The sequence below is a fragment of the Notothenia coriiceps genome, unplaced genomic scaffold (genome assembly GCF_000735185.1).
Source record: "Notothenia coriiceps isolate Sejong01 unplaced genomic scaffold, NC01 NC01_scaffold00012147, whole genome shotgun sequence".
NCBI classification, from domain to species: Eukaryota; Metazoa; Chordata; class Actinopteri; order Perciformes; family Nototheniidae; genus Notothenia; species Notothenia coriiceps.
In genome coordinates, this window is record NW_011344848.1 from 15,000 (window position 1) to 42,400 (window position 27,401).

The 27,401-nt window shown below is 39.0% G+C and overlaps 1 protein-coding gene across 2 annotated transcripts in view; it reads left to right on the forward strand.

Annotated features, from left to right (window-relative positions):
- khdrbs2 (KH domain containing, RNA binding, signal transduction associated 2) overlaps positions 1–27,401 on the forward strand; it is a 56,366-nt gene that overhangs the window by 13,437 nt on the left and 15,528 nt on the right. For both annotated transcript variants that reach the window (XM_010773175.1, XM_010773174.1), the window contains exons 3-5: positions 11,716–11,832; positions 16,982–17,128; positions 25,724–25,851. In XM_010773175.1, coding sequence (XP_010771477.1) covers positions 11,716–11,832; positions 16,982–17,128; positions 25,724–25,851 — 392 coding nt within the window. The remainder of the gene's footprint in view (positions 1–11,715; positions 11,833–16,981; positions 17,129–25,723; positions 25,852–27,401) is intronic.

The window sequence follows — 27,401 nt, forward strand, 5'->3', positions numbered from 1 at the left end:
CAATAATAATAATAACAGCAATAATAATTGGGAGGGGGGGCGCGGCTGTTCTTATGTTCTCTGAGGGGAGGCTCACCTACCCACACTTTGAAAACCCCTGGTCTAGATTATTCTTTTTTAAGAGCGGTTTAAGACTGCAGTTTTCAGGGCCTGTGGAAAAATACCTGAGTGAAGAGATTTGTTTACTATATGAAGTAGATCTGAGGCCATGCAAGGAAAAACAGTTTTGAAAAACCCTGTTGGTATAATATCAAGGCAGCAGGAGGAGGATTTCAGAAGTTGAATAATGTCCTCTAGGTTTTTATCATTAATCTGATTTAATTGTGTCATGGTGTTTGAATTGATTTTTAAATGGACACAGGGACAAAACATTTGCTGTACCTGATACAGCTGCTTGTCTGATACAACTGCTTGTCTAATTTTCTGAATTTTGTCAGTGAAGAAGGAGGCAAATTCATTGCAGGCATAGAAATTCAGAGGCTATTGACACTGGGGGGTTTGTTAGTCTGTCAACGGTAGCAAACAAGGCACGTGCATTGTTTTTCCAAATTATAAAAGTCAAGTCTCTCTTTATAGATTTAAAAATGAACCTGGAGATTTGTTTTTCACCACCTGCATTCAGCTTTTCGACACTCTCTTTTTTCTGCTCTCACGGTCATGGCCTTTCTCCATGGAGATATTTTCTTGCCAGTCACTTCCTTTACCTTATTGGAGCAATGGCATCTATAACATTTTTGAATTAAAATGATCTACTTGCTCATTTACTGCGATGTTAGCAGGGGCAAGTATGGAAGAAAGATTCTGAGTAAACATTTCCCTAATACTGTATTTTCAGTTAAATATCGCTTTTTGAAAACAATTGTGAACAGAAATAGAGCACTCAAAGAAAACACAGGAATGATCAGAGAGTGCAACATCAGTCACCACAACCTTAGAGATATTCAGACCCTTTCAGATAATTGAGTCCAGAGTGTGCCCCTTATTGTGCGTGGGCTCCGTCACATGCTGAGTCAGTCCATAGTTATCAAGAACACAAAACAGTTCTTTAGCCCCTCTGTCCTGTAGGGACCCTTTTTTTATATGTGGAAAAAAAACTGACCAGAAATGGAAATTTGAGCTAATAATAAATCATTAGTTCTAGTTGCACACCAGGTCTCCCTCCTTCTTCACCTCCTTGCACAAATACTTTTGCTCTGAAAATCCCACTGAGCCTCAAACCGGCTAATAGAAAGTCACCAAGCACTGTCTGCTTATTTTATGTAGTCATCAAAACACTATGTTTTTAGTGCACAAACGCACTCAAGGGTACAGTGAAGAACAGTGACCATAAATCACCGTGTGACACAGTACGCCTTATTCTGACTGGTGAAATGTCATTAGTGACGAAGTTTGAAATGCGGCCTAATGAGGCTGCTCCATCAGGCAGCTAAGCAACAACATGCAGCAGCTTTTGGAGACCCAAAGGCTTTGCTGCCACTGTAATCAAGGAAACCTGCTCCACTGGGTTCGCATTTGAACATTGATGAAACTTTAAGAATAATAGCATCAGTGTAGCAACACAGATTGTAACTGAACATATCTTAATTCCTGCTCTGCTAGTACAATAAATACTGCATTGATTTGTAGACAGACACATCACTTGGGAGTCATTTTCTTTTCTGTAAATATTGTTCTGTTTTTTATATGTTTTTATATATCCTTTTGTTACGCTGGTAAACAATTTTGACAATGTTGCTTTAAGTCAAACCATTTTAAATTGTATCTGAAAGTGCGTTATTGATTATGAGATATATGATGATTTGTAAGAATTGATAGCCTCGCTGCAGATGCTGCGTTTTGTTACATGGTGGTGTAAGGGTGTAGGATGCTTGATTAGGATTTTTGATCAGGTCTATTAATTCTAGGGGGCCCATAAAACAACATTTTCTGTAAGCTTTAAAACATAATACTTTGCTTATGCATCTTTTCATTGTTGGTGCAAATTCTTTCAATCTACGTAATCATAGGTTTTAATGTGACCTTGCAAGTGCCTCACATTATAAAAACCCTGCAGGGTCTGATGTTCGCTGTCAGTTAACTACAATACTGCTTTCATCATCAGGCCTGATAACAGACAGAATCGTCAACAAGTCGTCTCCAACTGTCTGGAGTGGACAGATTCAATGGTCTTGACACAAAACATAGTGGGCACTCTCCTCTCCTAAAAATCTCAAACATATTTAGTCGACCTTCTCTCTGCTTCCCAAGTGTCTGACACTTTTTGTCTCCAAGCACTCGTTTGAGATGAATCACTTCTGGTCACTTTTCTCTTGTTGTCGCTGCTGGTGTAAGTGTTCAGTTAAGAGTTATGGGGAAGAGATGCCCAACAAAAGACTGACAGCGTTCATTGTTCAGTCTAACTCAAGTCAAGTTCCTTTTTCTGTTAAGTCTTGTCCCTACGTCTTGTTTCATGATCCTATAGCTATTACATTTGAGCCAAATTGTGTGGCTTTAAAACTGTGGCTTACTGATTTTGTCCCGGCCTTATTAGAGAAGGACTAGAGGAGGATGTCAGGGGCTTCAGGAGCAGAGGCGGTGTGTTTTAGTCCAGTGAGCCCCTCAGGACACTCCATAGAAATTAACTTGCTGTTTCCTCAGGATCAGTGTTGAGAAAGTAATTAAGCTGTTTTCAGGAACTCCTAACTCTATTAAATAGATTTCAGATCCATAAGAAAATGCCAATTGAGACAGTTTCTTATATATAAGGGGTATAAGGGGTATAAGGGATATCTTTCTGTCCCTGTGTTTCTGCCTAATTAAGTGCATGTTCTGCCCAATGTTACACTATGTTCTATTCAAACATGCTTCTCATTGACACCATTTCATGAATGTATAGCACACATACATGGAAATCTAGCAATAAACATTTTAGAGACTTCTAGCAATGTTTTTAGTAGTATGTTTTATACTCTTAAGGGGTTATAATTGATGTAATCCCACATAGGAGTTTATTTAAACAACCTAACACTCACATTAAGTGAAAATCTCTTCCCTCTCAAAAATTTAAAAGTTACTGATTATTTTGAAACACTACGACAGACAACAGATTTGGAGTTAAATTAAAAGATTGTAGGTCCTTTTTTTTCTTTCTTACTCTCTGGCATTGATCATGTGTCCCAGGTATGAGTCAGCTCCTGGTTAATGAAAACCAGTGGAGCTTGGGGTAAAAATAAATCTGAGAACCACTGAGCCCTTGGACCATGCAAAAAGGCCTTGCCAGTTTTGGGTTGTCGCCGTTAAGGTAGTCATAATAATTTGTTGTGAAAACATACACACATGATCATGAACAACATATTCATCACAGGCACAATACACTGGCTCAGAATCCTGGTTCTCTTTAATGAACATAAGTAGAGAAAATAAATCTCTTTATTGCAAAGTAAGCAAAGCAGAGCAGTCCGGAGGGACAGAGCTATTGTCCAACAACAACTTCTGTGACCTAATTGCACCAGTCAGCACCCATCAAGACACTGCTGTGTCACTATCTTCAACATCTTGGTAACACTGCACTTTCAGTTAATGGTAATTAGCCACATGAAGGAACTCTTTGATCGGGGGCACGGCCCGCAAAGAGGATGAAAAAAAGAAGAAGAAAGTAATGCAGAGCTTGGAAAGATGAGTTAGATGAAAACACAGCAAATTTCCTAAAGTCAAAAACACATTTTTTGACTTAGACTTAGATAATTCAACACTTATAGTACACGTTTTCCAACAAAAATATTACTGTATCCTGTATTGTTGAATACTCTTTAAGAATGCATGTTTAAATATTCATTACACCTGAAAAATGGGCAAACGAGAGAAGGCAGATCCCCTGCCATGTCTGTTTTCTTTAAAAATTCGATTAAAAAAACAGATAAACATTACAATTTGGTTTAATTGCCATGAAAACTGATTTTAAAAGACGTTTGGCTTTTTACTTGAGCAACATGGGCTCTGCTGAGAGTCACAAACTAATTGTTTGTTTTTACTTCACATTGAAACTTCACTTTGTGTCAATGCTAATCAATAATGCCCAGTCTTGCTCTCTGTCACCGGTGGCAAATTATAAATTGTCATAAATCTGTTCTTTCACGTTCCAACAGTCTATCAGTGCTCATTCGTGCTTACAGCTGCCATATTGCTGCAACTTAATTAAATGCAAAGTAATTCAATTATTACTGGGGAGAATTCTTCCGCATGGTTTCGGATTTGACGACGTGACACATGGAGGATTAAAGTCGTCCAACGGGGAAACAACCAGTACTGATGAAATCATTCTTTATGGCACTCTGTGGGAGGTTTCACTGAAGACATTTCATAGCAGGAAAAAACACAGGTGTAATTATTGATGGCTACATTTCATTGGTCAGTTACAGGGCTCAGGTATCGTTAATGTTATTAGTTCCACCCGTGATTCTCCTGAAATGATTTCATGCCTGCTGAGAAAAAGGTCTGTTCTGTGGTATTGCATCATTTGATGGTCTAGGTAGCATTTTATTGATGACAATATAACAAAACAAGCTTCAGGCGCATACATATCTGAGTTGCAATGAGAAGGTAATGTTATTCAATTGTGTTACAATACAACAAAGTTAGTGACTGAAACTTTCTCTGGCTTTGAGTCAGAGATAGAGAGATCACATAAAATATTTGAAATATATATATAGAAGATCTATTGGACATAATTTGTCATATTTTTGGAGTAATTATACAGTTTTTAAAGAAAATAAATATTGTTTTCTGGCATCAGTTTAACATTTTAAAGAGGAACATCTGCATTTTGGTATGAGGGCGCACGTCAAAAGTAAGTTAACCGATTTGGACAAAACCCTGTATGTACTGTATATCATATAATATTAAAACGTTCTTGAAATATTATTTGGCATCACCAGACAAAACCATTTAGTCCATTCCAACACTGGCAAAATGTGAGAATTGTTATACTTTATTGATCTTTTTTAGTAGGGACAATACATACATATATTGCTCCAATATAGCTAAAAACATATTATAATATATGCCTTCTGGTCAGAGTCTGCTAGCAGCAAGCAGTTTGATGCAAGAAAATAGTCAAGTCTACAATAGGCAGTGATTCGATTTACTTGCTAAAAGCTGCAGCTACTGTAAAAACCTGGAGGGATGATGCATTTCATTACAGACGTGTCCCAGTTGCAAAGCATCATTCACAGGGGGACGACTTGTGTGTTTTGTGCACCACTCGCTGTAAAATCTACATTAGGTTTGTTGTTGTTGTATAGCCTGTCAAGGTAAGTTGGCCTTGGCGCTTTGCACCAGCTCACCATCACTTTCTTTAATCTCCTCTCAAAAAGTGAAGAAACCTTGAAACAGAGTTGATCTCGGTTGACGGCAGAACACCAGGTACATCTGTACTCGTCAGGTTTTGACACGTAAACAAATGATACACTCACAGCGACCTTAAGGAAGCCTTGATATTGTACACTGATATGACTATTTACTCAGCAAAACAAAAAAAAAGAAGATGATTAAGCAGCATAGTTATTTTCATTATAGCCTAACAAGAATTTATCCTCTGCCGTTTAATGAGACAGCTTGATTAGCATCTCATAACCTTGGGGCATGAAATGGATTTTCAATGGCCGATACTGTCTGCTTCTCTGAGTCCAGGGCTGGGACTACCTGCACCTGTATGTGTCACTTTTAGTTAGAAACATAATGGCCATATTTCTGCTCTTATAACATTTAAACAAGCTTGTTTTTAAAGTATAACCTTTATTGGCTTTCACCATCCCTTCTGCAGATACATACAAACGCATCCCACAACATGTTGAAGTGTATTTTGTCCTTTTGGGTGCCCTATTTTTGAGCTTATCGGTCTCGGGTTATAGTGACCTTTATAAAGTGCAGCAGCGGTGCTCTACCTTAAGAGGAATTCCATTTTTGTCTTGCAGAGATGTCAGTGTGCCAAAGAAAGGCCTACATGTGGAAAGGTGTTTTGTCTAGATAAGTGAGGAATACAGTAGAGGGAGTACTGAGGGTGAATAACATTTCAGCACTTGTACGATAACGTCAGAGTTCCACTTTGAGATTTCACTGAGTCAATATTGTGTGTGATGACTTTGTCTGCAACATTGCTGCTCACGATGAGATATAATAACGTTAAATGGCTCCCCATGTTCAAAATTGCAGCACATAGACAGTGACACGGCTCTATTCCGATCATTCTAACAGGGATTTCAGTAGAAAGGGCATTCGTTCTGGAAATGTGACAACATCGAGTTAAATGTCAGCACGCAGCATACATTCACTTGATTTTGAAGTGTTCTGTTGATTAACAATATTGTCCCACAATGCAGTGAACAACACAAATGGAAGACTAGACCACAGCTGAAGACAATTAAACAAATTGCAACACTTGGTGAGACCGCTATGAAGAACAGAGGAAATATAATAAAGGAATACATGTTTTGAAAAGTATTTGCCTCCTCATTAAAGCAGCTCTAATCAAAAATAATGTATCAAATGACTGCATGTTATGAAGCTCAGTGTTTGTAAGGATGGATTACGGACTCTGACACTTTGCTTTTTGGTCCACTCTCACCACTCTTATGAACCACATTTAGGGAGCAGCAGCTAATTTCATTTATTGCGACAATATTGTAGGATGGACACAATCCTATTTTGACTGAATACTCATTCGTAATGTGAATATGAATAACAAACTGAGTAAAGCAACGTTCAGAAAAAGACAACAATTACCTGAAATGCAGCGTTAAAACAAAAAACACATTTGCCATTTATTAAGATAACAATGGTATCTAGTCTCATTATGGATAGAATACTTTACAGCAAAGAAAGAGTGAAATTCACTGTTGTTGCATTTTGAGCAGGATTTGTAAAGCTCTGGCTCTCTGTTACAGAAGTGGATGAGATTCAATTTAGAAAAAATAAATGGTGTTTGTCGTTAGTCATTTAAAAGCCGTAGTTTTAAATGACTAACGAAGGCTCTTTTGAAAAGCTATGTATCTGCTGCTCTGACAGCAGAACACAGCTTGCCTGGAACAGTTTCATGGTCTTAAACAGCTTGTGTAGCTTCTCAGAACTTTGGCATAGATGGCTGCTCGTCTGTATTGATCTTGGCTGAAGGCGTTTGTCACCTGTTAAAATATACAGGGATCCTGATATTTGTTTACTCTGTGTGTGAATCCATCTGGGTGACTGTTCAGGGTTTACACGTATTAATGGGAGTTGTTACAGTTTTACCAGAAAACTCTGCTCCTGTTAGCTGAAGATGTCGGGTAGGCTGGGAAGATCTAGGTTTGATATCCTCTGCAAATGAACAGACAATTATACTTTTTTTTTTTTATTTGAACTGGTTTACTCTCATCTTGCTGTGAAATGTATAGCAACTGTGAAGATTTAGAACATACAGTACGGTGTGCGAAAATAGGTTTGAGTCATATTTTCACCAGAGAAAACACCCTCAACAAAGTCAACAGTTTTAAAGTCACACCTCAGTGATGCTTAACTTCGCTTTTTAGATAGGGTGCTGAGTGGCCTACCAATCAATCTCCTAATTCACATTGCATAGTAAATTGATTTAAAAAATACATGTCTGTACTTTAATTGAAATAAGGGGCCAGAGTGCATTAAAAAAACATTAAAAAAGACGTGTAGAGATTGTTTATCAAAGTATTAAGGGAGGAAAAAGTCTGGGAGGACAACTATTAGGAGCAGAAGATAGAGACCAATTATGATCATTCCAATCCCATAAATGTGTATTTGCCATGAAAAGAGCTTAACTATGCAATCTATTCGGTCCCTGGTTTGGGCCGTTTATGCTTAATAAATAATCATTAATTCCAGCTATGTTTAATGTTTTTTAAGCTCTTTCAAAAGTTACCCAACCAGATCTAAAATGCCGTTACAGTTATGAAATGCAGTAATGAATTTGCCATAGGACTCAAGTCATATCATTTTAAATGTAATCATTTCAAAGAAAGATACGTTCTGGGACTTTATTGCTTATATATATTTAAAAGTGGCACCCATGTACAGCAAGTTTGGTATCCCTGTCTTTAAACCTTTATCAGTGAACCAGGTGAGCAGTAAATCCCCTCCCTCCTGCTTCCTCTAATGTCTGCGGAGCCGAGAGGACACGGTCCGAGGACACGCTCGCTGCCCAGTCATCCAGAGCTGTCATTATAGCCTAAACCTCTACCTGAGGCTTTAATCCTCCTATCAGACCGGACCTGGACTTCCCCAATTGCACAACTCGCAACTCTGGCAGAAAGTGCCTTCGGACATCTGCAAATCTTGCCTGGCCCCGCTGCAATGCATTACAGGGAGGCAACCACGCACATTTTTAGACCTTAAGCCGAAAAAGGTTTTTGTCTTATTAGATCTGCAGCACCTTGAAGAAGTTTAGGTTCCTGATTCAATAGTTTTCGCTTTCTAGGGAACTGACTTTATACTACAGCAGAGACACGGGCTGGTTATAAAGTTAAAATCTTCCCAAGGTTTCTTAGTTTCTATTTATGTGACTGCTTCCTTAGGCTTTTTATTGTGTGTCAAACCATTCACAATTATTCAAAAAAAGCTTGCACATGTGACTTTTATGGTCGTATTTTAAGTAGTACAAAAGTGTTGTTTCCTAATCATATTTTGTTCAGAAACTACCCATTTGACTTCAGATGTGAGTTTCACCTCTCAGATTAGATACCACTTATCTTAGCATTGTTGCGGCTTCCTTAGGCCTTTCTTTTCACATCTAGTGTTACTTTAAAATTAGCGTTAAAGAATCAGGGTCATAAGAGTGTAAAATATAACCAAGTATCATTATTTTTAGTGTATGGAAAAATATTCTTGTGGGCTGCTCCGACACCCGGCTGGGATGCTCCTGTGTGTTTACAGAGATATCAGGGCTTGTAGGGCACTGCAGTGACGTGGTATGAAATAAAGATAGAATGCTTAAGCCTGCAGCAGAAACAGGGCTTCTTTCAACAAATAAATAAATCAACTCTTAGACAGCAGTGGTTATATTGTTTTACATAATGTATAAGATAAGCCATACAGTGTTGCCAGACTTTACTCGCCAAAGTCTTAATGAATATTAAAAAGGTCCCGCTCAGGGCTGTTGTGAGGTATCACAGGTTCAAAAGAAAACGATAAGTCTGTGTGCTTCAAAAAGTCTCAATCAGAGTTAGAGAAAATGTGCAGTATACGGAGAATACCAACAATGACCTATAAAATAACCCTAACTTGTGAATATTACATTATTATTATTATTACATGCTAGACGCTTTTATCCAAAGCGACTTACATACTCAATACTGTGGACAATCCCCACAGGAGCATTTAGGGGTGAAGTGTCTTGCCCAGGGACACAACAACATGCTGACTGCAGTGGGGTTTGAACCTGTGATCCCCTGATCCCAACACCAAGGCTCTATCCACTGCGCCATACGCCTCCAAATGTGCAAATGTGCAGACTTGCTTTACAGTATGTGATGTTTTAAACCAATGTCATTTAGGAAACCTGACTCCAGCACAAAATTATTAAAGTAAATAAAGAATAAATAAATAGAATAAATGAAAATGCTTGCAGATTATTTAATCGGCAGCTCTAAATTGCCCGTAGGTGTGAGCATGAATGGTTTTATGGAAATAACTGCTTTCATTTTCTGTATATGCAGGGCTGTATTTGGCTAGGGTTTTTGTATCTGGTTGTGTTTTCTGTATTTGCTTTGGGTTCATCACGGTGGATATTTTCAGTCAAAATGGGGAATGAATTCTTGTCCATTTGCAGATGTTTTATTATGTTGCAATGCATTGAGCTCTTAAGGCCATGATACCTGTCCATTGTGAGATTTTCAAAGATCATAATCTTCTTCAAAACACCAACATACAACAGTCCTCATTCACTGAGGGTCTTGTGGAAAGTCTTTTGCTCAGATGAATTAGCAGGTTTGCAGATTTACATTAGTGTGACGTGACTCAACCTTCACCTCCTGCTCAAAGCTCTGTAGACTTGAACAAAGAACTTCATTAAAATTACTTTTCAGTATGAATATGGAGATTAATACATTAGAATTTATCTTGCACACAAGTTCTCAACTAACTGTTTATCCTTCATGCAGAAATGACACTTTTAGAAGTACAAATAAGAAGATCAAATTAACTTTCATCACTTTTTGCTCAATGTCTCAAATGTCTTTGTGGGTAATTGTTGTATCCACCAACACACTTCCATCTAATATCTGCATAGTTATCAGTGTCGAGCCTGCGGGGAGCACATTGCATCATTTCAAACCTCATTTAACACCGAACCATGCCCCTTTCTGAAGCCTAAATCGCTCGCCATGGAGCAGCAGAGTGGCTCCAGACATTCATTAGCTTAATGAAAACAGGCCACTCTTCTTCTACCGCCCAGTGCGCATTCTCGACTTAGCTGCAGCGACCATCTGCTCTCAAGCTCCCTGTCAGCTATAGGATAGTCCTGTCAAAGCAACCCCTGTGAAGAAAGGCATCCATGTAGGTGCCTTAATCATTCAGATCAGAGGACAGCCAAGGACAGTAGGGACTCTTCTTTCTCTTTTTTTAGAAGATGCTCTCATCTCCGCGTCCCCAGGCGGCTCCCTAACCTGAGATGTAGCGCTCACTCTTGATGTTAATGATGTTCATGAAATGAGCTGAGTGTGCAGTTGTCGGAGTTGTCTTGCAGCAGCCACACAGCTGGCACTAAAGTTATTATCCAGCCAGCCACAGTGGGAGAAGCCGCTTCGTGAAAAGGTTAATATCATTTTAGGGTTGGCCAGTGTGTTGTGGTGGGCGGCTGACCACCTGTTCAGCCTGGGAGGTGGGCTCTTATCATCTCATCTAGAAGCTAACATTTCAAGGTCAAACCATTCACAATAATACAAAAAAAAGAGTGTGTGAGCTGGTACACGTAACTTTTATGGCCGTATTTAAAAAATATCGTGTTGCTTAATTGATCTTTTGCTCGTATTTTGTTCAGAAACTACCCATTTGACTTCAGATGTGAGTCTCATCTCTCAGATTAATTACCGCTAATCTTAGCATTGTTGCGTCTTCAACCACCCAGAGCTACTTCTCTCAATGTGAACACTAGCTGGGGCACAGCGAGAGGGGAATGATAGTCAGAGCCCCGAGGCCTGAATCTGATAGTTTGTCATCTGGATAGTATTACTTAATTTCCCATTGGGAAGAAAGTCATTATTACTGACTTTATCTCAGCACTGACCTCTGGAACAGTCTCAGGAATGTTATTGGTTTGAGCCCATGTTTCCTTTTCTCGTTTTCTCTGCACGACATAGATGACCCTAAACACTTATTAAATACACGACCAGCCAGGGCACAGTTCAAGCAAATGGGTGGGTGCATACGAGTCCCACTCCCATTTTAATGTGCTACACACAGAGCACATTTCTATTGATTTATCATAGGCTACAGATTTTTCTCGCATGATAAATGGCGACTGGAATGGGAAATTATATTGATAAAAGTTGAGTAATGGTCATGCAGCCGACTTCTTTTATGGTTAACCTTTTCACGAATGTATTAAATTCCTTTAGCTTCCGACACATAAAGACCGTCTTCAGAAAAACATGTATTTTCCATTTTGTCGTCTTTCTACACATAATGTTGGAAGCGTTGATAAGGCGTCTGATTGCTTTTTTTCCTCCTGTGTCACAGTTTAATTTTGTCGGAAAGTTGCTGGGACCACGGGGAAATTCCATGAAACGACTACAGGAGGAGACGGGAGTCAAGATGTCAATCCTCGGCAAAGGGTCCATGAGGGATAAAGGCAAGGTAAGATATCGATTTGTGTTGAAATATAGTTGTTGGGCTGGTTCGAGATATCAACAGTAAATATTTACAGAAAAACGAAGCACTTGAAATTCTACGAAAAGCCCAGAAGAATATTCTAACCCACAACATCTGAGCTGTAACTGAGATGAATAACACCCAGAGTAGAATTAATAGCTTTCAGTTGACAAACATATGTAGAAGAAAATGTGAATGCTTTTCTGTATGGTGTTTAATAGCATATTCTGTAATAGTCAATTATGAATGCGGAGTAATGAATCTTTTTGCCAAAGTCATTTATCCTGCTGACTGGTGTTCCCCTGGAGCCAAAGTTATCCGAGCGTGTACACAGACAGCGTGCTGTATCTGGTGTTCACGCTTTTAACAGATCTCAGTGTGCCGCTATAGAGTTACAATGCTATTATTACTGTAGACATTTAGACATGACAAAAGACTTGCAGTGTTGCCACCTCTTTGGTGAAACTGGAGCTGCATTTAATAGCATCGAGAACATGTTTAGGTAACACAATGCAACGGCTGTTACCAATGCTTTAAAGTGGCTCTTATACAATAAATGTCCATCAAATGTAGAAAATATTGGTGACGTTAAAATGCAAAGATTTGTAGCTATGTATATTAAAAAAATGTAGCAACCTTGCTTCACATAACTTTATAGTCAGTGTCAGCTCATTGTTTCACTGTCTCAGCATCCTTTTGGCCACGGCAGGCAGAGTTTTTTTTTAGTTTAGAACAAAAGGTCTTAAAGCTCACAAACTATACTACCTGCTCAGCATCAAACAGCAGACTGACACAGTAAGTGCCTAGCTGGTGAACATATTGAGGCATTTAGCAGTTAAGGAGTCAGACATTTCCCTCAAGAGATGGTAGAGAGCAAAAACAGAGCTACATTTGCCAGGTAGAGAGAAAGATTACTCACAATGAAAGCTAATGTTGCTATTGACATACAACTTATTTCAGCTTGGTCATATTAAATGCAGTTTAGTTGAGAAAAAATAATCTTTGTTTAAGGTGGATTTATTTGCTATTCTGGGGCTTTCAACCATATCAATGATCTTAATCAGAATTCAGAGTTGGCTTAGTTGTCATGTACTTAATAGTAAGAGCTATACAACTGGAGCCGTAGATGTGTTTTCAGGCATTCTGAATTCCACATGATGTTCTTAAGCAGACAGAGTTGAGTCCAGTTTGGATGGACTTGTTGTAATAAAATCACAGCACTGTATTGATAGAATTGCTATATACTGTAGTTATACATATTTTAAAGCATCAGGTTATGATTTAATTATATGTGCCTGTAAAAGTGGACATTTTAACCATGTAATCTTCCGGATGACTAAGCTTTTGTATAAGTTAATAAATCCCCAAATTCTTCAACGAATGGATGGCTTTTTAATTAGAAAGTATGGGTGATACGTTTTTGCATCAATTGTCTCTCAGTCCGAGTAAGCGCACTGAAACGTTTCTTTACCATCACATATTTGAATGGGCCTTGGCCGGTGCAAGAGTTCATTTAAAACGTTGGCATCCTGCCACTAAGTCTATTCAGTTCACTCGTGTGCCGCATTGTCTGCAGTGTGATAATTGTAGGAAAGAGGTGCATTATACGCAAAACAATGGTTTACATGCATGCATCAATAAAGATGTGATTCTGCACTACACGGCACATCATGCAAAATGACTTTTTATAATTTATTATATCCATGATTTATATTTATTGAAGGTTTATTTGATATGGTGAAATACAATAAACACGGACATTTAATCCTATGCAAGTATCAGAGAGTGTTTCTCGATGGATGCTGTTTTTATTCTATCAGAACAGTGAGGTAACAAGAAGGTTAGTTCAATGCACCAACGTATATACAAAATATTACATTCAAAAGCAAGAAAAGAGTATAGTATTTTTCGCTGGAACAGGTTTTGGTAAGTGTATTAAAGTAGTGAAGTTTGCAGCTAACTACAAAAGATCAGGTAGCAAGTTGCAGGTTCCAGAAAAGAGTTGTGAGTCATCACTCAGTGCCAGTATGAGTAATATGGCGTACTGCTTGTTTCACCTGGAGATTCAGTCTGAGTCAGATTCACGGAGCGTTGTGCAGCACAAAGGAAAATAATAGATCCCAAACAGTGTCTTACTGGTCAGCTTTGTAACGATCTGCCTTAGCTCGGTGTTTCCTGTGTGCCATATCGATTTTGTGTACAGTCTGGGCAAGTCTGAAGGACTCTGTGATGAGACTGACACCTAAAGGTCGTGACTGAACGTCTGCCTGTCACTCCAGGCAGCTGGTCACAGTGTGGGACAGACACAGCAAAAGTCTCACAACAAGCAAAAGTTGTCATCACACATTTCTGCCATCTCATCCTGTTCGTCAGTTGGGCGCATCTGTCTAGCTGTAGGGTATTGTAGATTTTTCATGTTGGGAAATTTCGCATCATAACAGCCCACCAACACATAATGGACCATATGGTCAATATAACACCTTGTGCACTATATTGGTTAATATGGTGTGTGTAGAGGCTGAGAGTCCTCTTTGAACACCGCTGCAAGCAAACACGGCAAGGTCAGAGAGATTCTTCAGTTCCTTGTAGAAGTGCAAACATAAAGTATTGATGGGTTTAATACAGGCATATTGCAGTCATGGTTACTTGTGTATATCTCAGTGTGCTGCCCTGTCTGTAAAACTCTCCAGAACATTCCAGTGACAAACTATTGAAACAACTTGGGGACACGATCATCCGCCCACATGCATGTTTTGATCTGATCCATGATGACATAAGCTCTCTGACATTGAATGGGAAGCCTGATGAAATTGTAGGAGTGATTTTTAATTAAAGCTGATTTCTCCTCTAGGGTAGATAACAGCCTTCTGATGCAAGGACAACAGTTTGAATCCCCAGATTGGCTTGGTGAGTGGCTCTCTAGCTTCTCTTAACAGCCACCATCAAGGTGTCCTTGAGCTAAACACTCAACACCCAATTGTTGCAGTGCAGTATGAATACACAAAGGTTCCAACAAAAAGTATTTTGGCATTATGAATAATCCCTAAATTGTTAATTAAGTAGCAGCAGCTTTTGCAACTAATACAAGATGACAAAACGTACCCACAAGGTCTGACATCACTTCCTATTATTTGCACAACAAAAAGTTCATGATTCAACTGATCTCTTTAAAACATAGTAAGGACTGGCCCCGAGATAACAGATCCTTTAATCCGTTAAAGTTAGTGTGAGCCTCAGGCAGGGGCCCCTCTGGGACTCCGTTAAGACTAATACTGAATCACTAAGTGATTGGGCTTTTCTTGCCATCAGACTTCTGAACAGTTTGCATTAGGAGCATGGATTGACATCTTTCCTCACTTCAGTGCTTTCTGGTAGACTTTCTTTAAATCAAAGCCCCCTATCCAAATTGAACACCTCTCTGCATTCCTAATTTATTCCTCCCGGCCCCTACTTCATTTATCCTGTGGAACTATTTTGCTTTAAGGATTTGTTTAACTGATAGTGTGGAGTTGAAGTGAACACAAAGGGGCTAGAATTAGCATCAGGCATTTAACCAGCCAGAAATACATTGAAACACAGTAAAGTGTCTTTTGTTTTAATTTGATCTTTATGAAATATCTTGTTTTTTTTTAATGCCATTCATGGTGACAACATTATTTCTGATGAGAGAAAGAGGCCAGTTTTCTTTCCAAATCTAATGTTCCCGGGATGTAAAGGGAGTAATCTGACAATAATGTAGAGACAGAAATCCCATGGCACCTATTGTTTGTCTTCGTCATGGAGGTGCCTGCATCATTTCCCTGTGTGTGTGTGTGTGTGTGTGTGTCTGTTGTTTTATTGATCACACGTGTCATGCCTCACCTGTCCACCAGGCATCCCCTGTGTGTTTTACTCCCTGGCACACCTGTCCTTCATCTGCTAATCAGCCTGCTGCCTCCCCAGCTGCGCCTCGTTACCTCGTTAATCTTTCTTTTTGCCTTGCTGTCTGAAAACGAAATGCCCAAAGATAATCAGCCTGCTCATGATGTGTACATTTTCCTTTTCAGAGGGAATTATTTCTGTCGTGTTCCTTGATTTTTTTCCCCACATCCACTTGGCACAAATGGTCACAAATTCATCATTTACTGTCCATCAAGATGACATGAACTATATGCCATGTCTCAGGCACAGGATGTCAATCCATTTAAACATTTCCCCGAGCTGTTTTGGAGCCGAGCCTGCAGAGCTTTCTTGACAAAGAATCACCAAATGCAATTTCTAGAAGGAAAAAAAAAACACGTTTACTAACAGCATCCCTAGTGCCAAATATGTGACTGAGCTGTACTATTTCTCCGTTATTCTTGTCACGTTATTTTAGTGTAGCTGTCAGATGAGCAGTAATTATTCTTTGGAAGTTGACATATTCCTTACGCAAGTGAAGAAAAGGCCACATATCATTCAGAGATGTTTTTGTGTGGGTACTACAGTGATGAAAGTAGTGATTCCTCAAGTGTCTCCTTGACTTGAAACTAAATCAAAAAGTTACTGTTGGTTAAAGCATGTCAGTGTAATAAATGTTTGTAATGAAAGGAGGAAAACGAGGTTGTGTTGTGTCTCATAGCAAAACATCTTTATTTTCAAAATGATTGTACAGCAGGAATATTTTGTGGCTCAATACAAATGTTTAACCAGGCTAGCAAGTTTTTGGCCCGACCAATTTTGAATGGATTGCCATGAAATGTGTAAACAATCTGGTAACTGGTGAAGTATCCAATTCACTTTGCACTCGTCCCAAGTCAAGTCTCAAGTAAAGTCAGGCTAGGCCTAATTCCTAAACTTTGAATTTCAAGCCCAAAACAAGTCAAAATGCACTCCTATTTCGAGTAATTAAAGAACATGGGAAAATATGTGTTATCCATCATATTTGTTGTACACACATACTGGAAGATATAATCAACAGTTCATAATGATTCATCAGCATAGACTACTGGCTTTGTTTTATTCAATATGCAATACAATATAAAAAACCGATTCCAAAATCCAAATGGTGTGCAATATTGTAATTACTACCACGAACCCAAACAGCCTCGAAATGCATATTGGGTTTCTATTTTATCTGTACACATATTTTACTTACTTTTTTGTTTTTTCACAGGAAGAAGAATTAAGGAAAAGCGAGGAGGCCAAGTACGCCCATCTGAGTAATGATCTACACGTTTTAATTGAAGTCTTTGCTCCACCTGGAGAGGCCTATTCGCGCATGAGTCACGCCTTGGAAGAGATAAAGAAATTCCTAGTTCCAGTAAGTTTAATACTTCACCTTATTTCCCCCTCCTATTTTTCATTAGTGTGCAGTATATGAAAATCCGTTATTACTGCTGACATGATTGTTTCTCCAAGAGTTTACAGTATGCAGGGTTTATTATTATAAGGGTTCGATAAGCACTTTCTCCGCTTTACAGCCACTTCCCTACACTTCATGCTCTTACTTACAAATGAAAACTAATGTATTCAGCAATTAATGTGCAGTATGAAAATACTTGCAAGACTCTGGCAACTTATAGCCCGGAGAACTGAGCAATAATTAATGTGCATGTTGTGTACTCTTGCTGAGTCTAAGCTGCAAATATTAATCAAGCTTTGCTAATGTGACAAGCCTTATAGAGGAGTTGTGCTACATGAGTCTACTTGTTGTTGTTTCTTCCTATTCCGAAACCTTGTTCTTACAAGCATTTCTGCTCGCCGGGCCAGTAGGATGATGCTGCATCTTCATTGTACAAATTACAGTCTGCAGAAAAAAAACGGGTATAGCTAGTAAGCTGCTCGTGATGTTTCTGTGTTAGACTTTCAGAGAAAATACTACATGCAAAAACTAGACATACCTTGGGTTCAGACTTTGGTCTGGTACCTGAAGGTTGCCGGTTAAATTCCCGGATCAGTTCAAGACCAGACTGACACTTTAAGAGGTGCCGTTTCCCTAACTGGGCACACTGCTTAATGCTAAACTTCACCTTGAATGTGGTGCATGTATTTCCTTCCTTAAAGGGGACCTATCATGCAAAATGCACTTTTTGATGTATTTTATATATAAATACGTGTCCCCTGTGTGCCAGGGAACTCACAAAGTGTCAGAAAACAAAATCCTCTCTCTTTTCCTCCGTACCCAAATCTCTAAAAACAGGGGTACAATGGAGCTCATCCAGATTTGCGTCCGATATGACGTCATATCAGAAATGTGTGTGGATCAGAAACGTTGCTATCAGAAACAATGCGCGACGTGTTTTGGACGTAATATGGTCTTTGTTTACATTAGCAAGCATCGCTAACACTCACAGCTAACCTGTACTGGAGAGAGTGTGTGTAAAAAAGCAGGAAATAAAAAGGAACTCACCTTCTGGTAAACCTCCTCCTCTTTTCTTTTTTTTTCAAGCTAAGGACCCAGATCAGCCATTCTCTAACAGGGCTTAAGAGGGATATGAGGGATGTCTAAAATGCATGATCTGTTTGGAGCAAAACACATCATAGACATGTTTTTTATATATTTTTTTGTATATCTGAGACCCATAATATATGCCTAAAAATAGCATATTGGAGACCTTTAATACAGATTTGGAAGAATTGGGTATATTTCATAGGAGGTCTTGTTAAACATATTTAATGTAGCTTTGGATGCCCTCCTGTCCCTCCTCACAGCAGCTCATGAGCCTCTTTGACTGGAGGTGCAAACAGTTGTGATGAGAAGTCGGGCCTTAAAAACAGAACTGGCCCCTGCTGAAAAATTAGTTATGCATTCAGAGCACATTTCGGAACCGTTACTGTGCTCAATAGTACGGTAAAACAAGCTTTGAGCAACCCTCTGCCGAGATAACATTCAGCAGTTTGGTGCTGTAAATGCACACCAGGCGTACATTTTCTCAGAAATGCTCATTTGCTTCACAACCCATTTGTGCTCTGATGTGATTTGCATTGTGCCATCCACACCAGGTTGTTGTGGTAAAAAAAAAAGGGTCAGATCAGCAGGAGCTTTCGTTTATCGTTAGCTGGGGTCACTGTATAAAGTGCAGTAAACACAATGCTTTACTATCACTATATTTCCAAGAAAATAAATATATTACTGGCAGAGTCTCAGCTCTTGCATCATTGCAGTAGTTAAAGAGGAGGTACTGTGTATTCTAAATTATTATAATAACAGTACAGTGTGTTTTCTAAATAGTTTATACATAGCGTTGGCTGTAATGCATACAAGTGTAAAACCATTAAGGCCAGACAAGTTTGAGTCTTTTGTGTAAACCTGCCAACAGAAATAATGAATGATGCAGTGGGACTGTAGGAAGAGAGCAAATCAATAAGGTTTAACTAAGTAACATAAGAGCTGAAAATGATAACTGTGCATGAGAAGGGACTGTTTGCTATATTTGCAGGGAACCATTTAGTTCCAGCAGTGAACACTAAAACCTCCAATACAGTTGCCATTATTATAAATGATATTCCAAACTAAAATAATACATGCTAATTGTATATATTAGTAAATGAATACTAAACATATATAATTTATTTGTATTGATGAAACATATAATGTGAAGTTAGAAAATATGAACACACTTTCCCTTAAGTCCACTTGTCATGTTTATGCCAGAAAAATAAAGACCAAACATTATATTTTATAGCACATGCATGCTGCCTCAGGGGTCTTATAGTTTTGCCAATAAACTGCATAATGTAACACAAAAGGCATCTGTCAGTATCCATAGTAACAGATGTTTCCTGCCTCTGGTGGAGAGTGGCAAATGTGCGCTGCTGTTTATCTTGTTGTTATTACTTCGCTGTGTATTAACAGAGACTTTTACTGTTTTCAGAATGCAACTTCTAGTGAATTGCTATTGGGCATTAGTTTGGTCGAAAATAATCAGCTTGGGTTTGATAACTTGTTACTGTTGTTAATTCAATTTTTAAATTCTCATACTTCCAAAAGGCAGCAAAAATGTTAATTAGTTTATCGGATTTGATTAACTTAAGGGGGACTACATCGATTTAACACATCAAAGTCGGTTTACTGGGGTTGGGGAGTACTACTGCATATGTATAAAACCTTTAGCTCCAGGAGGTCCAGTGTAAAGTCTGAGAAATGAACCCAATGTGGTAATTGGTTTAAATACAAGACCAAGTTTGAGAATGAAAAAACTCTGAAGGTGTTTAAATTGTTAACTTTCAGTTGCTTCTACACACCCAGATCTCAAACTGTCAGCTACAGTGTTGCATTGTGGATATGTCAGCACCTGGTCTGACAAAGAGGAAGAATGCGTTTGATGCAATTTGTTTAAACTGTCTATCTTGAGTTTAACAATGTTAGAGAAATTCCAGGACAGACTCCTTTTTTAAAATCAGTTTTTGTCAGCTCAGCATGTAAAATGTAGAATGCACCAAATACAATTTGGCCCAGGAGGAAAGATTGACTGAATTTATGATCCAGCTACAAACATGCCTGATTCGAGACAGCTGGTGTGCAACACTATTGCTTTTCTCTGACGGCCCACCAGGAAAACTAGCACTGCTCCAGTAGCCAATATACCCCTGCTTGTGCGACATTATGCTTCAAAAACCCAACTCAACTCAGACTGATGCAGCATGCAGGATCACAGAGACATGGAGCCGTCTCCCACAGCGCCACATGTTTAGTTAAGTGACTTACACCGCTGGTGGCAGCTATAATCTAAGTATGTGCCAGAGCCAGAGAGCTGAAGTGAGCTCACTGCTACACCTCTCTCCAACAAAAACTCAAATGTGCTCCGTCTTCTAGGCAAAGAAACAATCTTTTAATGTAAAAATCTGAGAATAAATGTCTTGGTTTTTAACAAAACGTGCTTCCCAGTGTATCTACAAAACAGGGAATAACTTGTTAAATGTTTAATTAATTCTTATGCCCTTTCTACACATGTATTCTGATATTCACAATTATTGAAAAAGGAACACACTATTACATGAACAAGCTGTGTGACCATTTCCAATTTCACAGGCACCATTGCCATATTTTTGGTGAATGTATGCAGAAATAGCACACACAGGCCGCCAAGGACCACAGTTTGTCTGACTGTGAGTTGTATCAATCGTTGAAGCAACTGAGGAAAAGAAGGTTGTCTAAACCGAGCCCTCAGATCTGCCGTCAAGCTAAATCTGACTAGAGAAGTGCTGTCAGTGCTGTCAGCTCACAGTTATGCACCCTGGAAAAAGTGCAAACAGGAACCTGATCAGTGCAATGCTGTATAAACACGCTGAGAGAAGCGAGAAGGAGGAGAGGAGCTCCTGCTGTCAGCTGGATGAGTGTGTGGCCTTCATCGCAGGCCAGACTGGATTTTGGCAGACAGAGGGTGACACAGATGCTTGAAGAAGATATGTGAGGGTAATTTGTTTTTGCATAAGTCAAACATGACGTCAAACAAAAATGAACAGGCTATTAAAACGGAATTACGTTTAATCTATTTGTTCCATATGATCCCACATAAAGAGACAGAGGACTTGCCCGATGTTGCCGGGGCAACCACTTCTTTTCAGTCATCTGCATTATTACCTTCAGCAAAGACCCAGACAGCAGGTGCTCCTAACAATACCTGGCCAATTTACTGTGGAAATGAAGGAAGTGCAATGGACGTTGAGCTAACTTTCAAATACTTTTTATTTTGCAATGGTAGCAACTTTTGTCCTTTAATAGCGCACTATATTATGCAGATGTGCAATTCTCCGGTGCAGTGGTAGTTCACTTATTCTTTGCTGCATCAGGACATTGATAGTAGCACAGATTCTGCAATCGGTATCAACCCTGAATTACGAAGCAGCACAATAAAGTGAAACATACAAGTATAAGCCCTAAATTATACTAACAAATTAAAACTTTTGGTATCAGAAGTCCAGGCTTTCAACCAGTGCTTTTGTTAGGAGCATAAATGAGCAGCTCATGCGGAAAAACATATGGATATACAGTACAGAATTTAACAAGCAATATATCAAAATGCAGATAAACAGCTGTTGCTGCAGCTGCTTCTGTGCCGCTGGATCAACGGGCCTGATGTGCTTTGGGAAGATAAGAACATTTTTCACAAGGTTGTTACGCAGGACAGCATGTTCTCTAATGGTTTTTCAGACTTTTATTCAGCTGGAAAACAAATCTTACAAGACTGTGCCCTGTAGGAATGTACGCATACGAAATAAAAATAATCTGATCCTATTACATCCTAGAAAACAATCTGCTCACTACTGTGTACACAGGTCTTTCTTAAAGTCTTCGTTCTCACTGATTTTATATAAGTCAGCAACTATTTGTGGCTATGTGGACATTGACACAGGTGACATGGACTGAAAAAAAACTCACGGTTGGAGGTTGCCATTCCTGCAAATATGAGTTTGGCCAGCCCTGCAGATTGACCCAAGTATCACACACTTAAATTCTGCCTATCCAGCTATGCAGACACAACCCTTTATAAGAGCGTCTTCATCAGCTGATCTAAAAATTAGACATATCTCACTTCAGATTGTGTTAGCTGATGGAAAACAGCTCATTCGCAGGCCTGGGTGCCATGAATCTGTATCTCTGAATATGTATATTAGCACTGAATTATTAGAAGCAATGCATCTACTGACGTGTATAAATCAGACATCTTAGTATATTATAATAGTTCTCTCAATATAGTCATAATGTGGATCCCCCTTGATTGAACAATATCCTTAATCCAACAAAGGCTGGAAGACTTTTTCCAAAAGCTGATGGGATTGATGTGCTGTCTTTGCTTGTCTTTCATCATTTGTTTCTCTTGGAACATTATATTTACTCAGCAAAATGACATTACTAGATTCCCTCAAGGTCTCAGAGGAGATCACCATCTTTTTGAATTAAAGATCTACTGAGATTGATTATCCAACATTTCTGGTGTTTTTGCCAGAAAAATGTCCAGGAGGATGTAGGAGGAGTTCTTTCATAAATTATCCATAAGCCACCAGACTCATATCACAGCGATAGAGGCTAGATAAAAAATGAGCAAGGCAAGAAATCAATCAACACAGCCGGCAACAGAGACATGTCGCAGGTAGACCCAAACACGAGAGAGATCGGTATCGCCACGTACTGTGCCGACCCCTTCAAGTCTAACTATAGCTCTGTGAAGGGCAGTGTGTGTGTGTCCAAGGTCACGCATGGTCAGAATTAATCTGAGTGAGCAAACAGTCTGACCTGAGAAGCCTCAGCATGCGATTTATCTCTGTGTACTCATGCTAACGCCTCTGTCAACAGTAAACTTTTACAAGCTCTGGCATGTTTGTTGTGCTTTGAATAAGCTGCCAGCTTTCCAATTAAATGTCCTGCCAGTCTCCTTCAAACCAGCACAACGCTGTAGGACTTATTAATTCATTAACAAGAGAAGCTATGTGTGCCAGGTGTCAAGTGTTTTGGAAATCACCAGATGCTTTTTCTTCCTCTGTGACATGAGGGAGTCAAAATCTGTTCTTCATATGTCCCCAATTTGACTAATATCACATTGACGTAAATGGAGAGATGGGAAAACGTGACCGAAATTTGTATGTGAAACGTGTACAGATATATTTCTTGGGCATTGGTGATGTAGTAAGGGTTATGATAAACGCAGTACACTCTGACGTCCATGGTTCATTCCGGCAGAAACGTTAAGTCCTACAGAAAAGCTGATAGTCAAGAAAAGATGGGGTGATGGCATCAGAGAGCAAAACACAAGGCACTGAGGATCTAGTCTACGGCTAAACCACCGTACTGTGGCCTTCAGACGTGCTCGAAACATATCGTTATGTTTCTATGTTAAACATAGGCTGTCTCGATGTTAAAGCATGAGAAATAAATGGGAGAGAAGGAGAAATTAATGCTCTGGAGATTAATGCTGCATGTCATTTCATTTAATATTCAAAATATTCATTCCACTAATCTGGCATCATTGAACCTCTAGAATATCAAGCTGCCACCAAGCACCACAATGAATTGAAACCCATACTTTTTCTAAACGAGAGGTTGAAGGTCCAAATAGGTGAAATGTTGTTATTATTTAGCCATGTACAGAAAAATGTGTGTCTATTTTTTAACAAGATCATGTACTCCTTCTCCTTCATTAAAACGTTGCGTTATCTATGAATATGCAACGTTCTAAGGGTCCCTGTGGAGTGTTCTTGTAAACAAGCAACGTTTGTTTTTTTCATTCAGTGTTACTCACTAAAGCTTTACATTTGTTTAAACAAACGAGTGTGTTTTCTTCCTTGTAAAACATTTGCAAAGTCTGCAGTGATAACCTCTTTGTACTGTATACCGGCTTGCAGGCTTCTTCCTCACAACCTGTTAGTGCAGAGTACACACAACAAAACATGGCTCCACACCGTTATATCGGTCAAAAAACCCAAAGAATTATACCGGTGGATACAGTGATATTTCACTTCATTGTAAAGGCCATCCTCACTATATGGACACTGGAGGAAGTTTCAAGACCACACTTGTATAAGTTGCATATTAAACAACTATTGGCTACTAAACTATAGCTACGATGTCAATTTTTAAACTGAAGCTCATTCTGCATAGTGTTCCTCAAACATAAGGTGAAAAAAAGGAAAAATAATACAAATAATAAGAAAAGTCAAACATTAATGACTTTATGCTGAAAGACATTTTCGAGCTGACGAAGAGCGTGATTGCACATTTGGATGTTAAAGTCACCAGACTACTTTCTGATAATGAGTTATTTTTCCTTTCACACGATTGGACAATAAATCAGTTTCACAATGTTTCCCATTCACACTGAATAACTTTTAACTAATAATAGGCTTGTGTCTGGTAACATTAAGTGTCAAAACTGTCAAACTCAGTGTGAAAACACTCATTAATGAGTGTCGTGTTGATGAACTTACAACACATTAAAATAAATGTCATGAAATAAGAACTTAGGGAAAAAAAGGTGACACAACTCAGAATATCATTATAGATTAGATTTCCAACTCTAAGTCAATTGTAACTGTCTTTTCTGGAAATATATTTTGCAGACTTGGTCTATGTTGTCATTCCAGCTTTGTTTGTAATAACCTCTGTGTGTGTTCTGGATGGCGTAGGTTTTTTGGTGTGTGGCAACCAGTCATTCAGTCACTAAGACCCAACAAAAGTTACAAAATGTGTCTGTCAAACCCACTGAAGACCAAAGAAAGCCTTTGCTGCCTCTGTTGTTTTGCTGTCATTAGAAACATATGTTGTCCGATACTCCACATTCTAGGTGGGTGTGCTTTCTGAGAAATACGCACGTTTATCTGTCAGCAGTGACAAGATAATGAATATTGCTTTGTCCACTCCCTTATCTGATGCGTAATAATCCGTATCATGTTTGATAACAGGTTCAGAAAAATAAAGACTCACAAAACAAGATTTCACACAAAGTGGTTTTTAACAAAATAAGGTGTGTTTTTGTTGTTGCTTTGGAGTAGGTTTTTTATATTAAATTCATATTTTTATGTTGTTGTAACATCCAGGTTTTGGTATCAAGTTATGATTTTCTTGGTTATTTCTTCCATTTCTTCTCCCATCCTTCCAGAAGGCAATTTGTTGTCAAAAACTCAAAGTTCTGCAAATTTTTTAACAAAAAAACAGTTTTTCCACTCACTGCTGCTAACAATGAATCCAAGGCTCTTTTAGGAACATAGATTTTTCCTACAATACTTATCTCTTCCCAGCATGCTGTGTCCAAACATAACCAAAAGGAAATATTCTTCATTGAGTATTCAACACTAAGCAACACCATGTGTTTCCTATGTGCGTGTCAAGATAATTTTGATTAGATGACATTTGCTGCTGTTGCGAGCATCTGTTGCAGTCAGAAAACAAATGTGACTTGCTGTGTTTTGTTTCCCGCAGGACTACAATGACGAGATCAGACAGGAGCAGCTGAGAGAGCTCTCGCTGCTGAACGGCTCCGAAGAGTCGAGCCGAGGCAGGAGCGCGCCGGTGAGGAGTGCACGACCGTCAGCCACCATATCCACAGGGTAAAGCACTATAATACTGCGGTGTGAAAGAAAAATAAATGTACACTCAATATTTCTTTACTGTTAGGTTAAGAATTTGTCTTCAATATGTTAATATGTACATAATGGTGAGCATACATGGGTTTTCTCCATTGTCCGGGGGGTTTTATTTAACTTTAGAGAGCTCGTTTTAACACTGTTTACCTAAGCGGCAACCATTGGTGCTTGAGGCTGGCTCCAACATCAAATCAATCCCAACACACCCCATGGTAAAATACTAAGACTTTTGAGCAGATATAAACATGTTATCAGGCTGGTATCTACAGCTAAATTCAAAATTGGAAATCCGTACAGACCCTCATTTTTATATCTCGACTGTTTAAATTATATAAAGGCTAGGAGTTATGCCTAGTTAAGGACGTGGCCACTTTGAGTGACAGGTGGGGGTTGGTCTGCTCAGACGCATCGCCCGGGCTTAAATCAACACGTCTCTAGGCCCATTTTCTTGTTAGCCCGTGTTGGGAACAATGAGCCATGGGACACATCAGAGACTAAGTTCATTGTTAAGACAGTCACATGTTGTTCCCGGTCAGTCATTTTCACAAGGATGACAGCTGTGTTAACTGCAGTTTGTCTTATCCCCCATCCCCCTTTGAGGACTCTTATTTTCGCATTGTCATGCAGAAATATATTATGAGATTAATAAGTGATAATACACTTAGGTGGGGGGGCTCCGTTGAGCGTATATATTACTTGTGAATAATGATATGACTGTTATAAATGGCTGAGCAGTATCCTCATCATGAGTAAATCATTTTCATGTGTTTCTTTGATGCATCACCTAAAAGATGTCAACCTCTAGCAGCTTATATGTGTAGCAAGCAATATGATGCATACTAAAACTCAACCGTAAAAAATGAAAAAGGAATTGGCCAGCTTTATGGTGAATTTAATGGTTCGTCAAAACTTGATCAGGTTGTAATTCGTTTTTTAAAAGTTTTATCCTTTACTAATGTTTTTTTCGAGTTGTGTCTTGAGTTGATTTCCACATCCTCTAATGTAGCTCATGGGGATTTTAGGATACAGACAGGAGCAGCTACATAAATAACTTAGTGTCAGAGAACATTTGATCGGCTTAGCCATGCATGCAGCTGCTCGTATGAAACGTCGGCCTGTTCAAGTCTCCTCTAAAATTTGTTTTTAGAGCAAATTGTCCGTAATCTACCTTTGCTGTGGTGGTCCCTAAGGAGTAACCAGGTACGGTGTGCAATGAAAACCTGGCTTAATTTCAGGTAGCATAAATGAGCTAAATCCTGACGCTAACAATTTAACGTCACCACCACCACTTCCCTACCTAGATTTTCTCCTTATAGCACAACGATAAGCAATTATTGTTAATCTCCATGAAAAATATGCACCAGTAATTCCCCTTTGACTGGATGTATTTTTGGATCACAATGGGCTGCTACCTAGTGAAGGATGTGCCAGAGGAGGAAAGGGTATCCTAGCCCACCTACATCATGCCGCTGCTAAAAATGTGAAATTAGCGGACAATAGACAGATTAGCAATG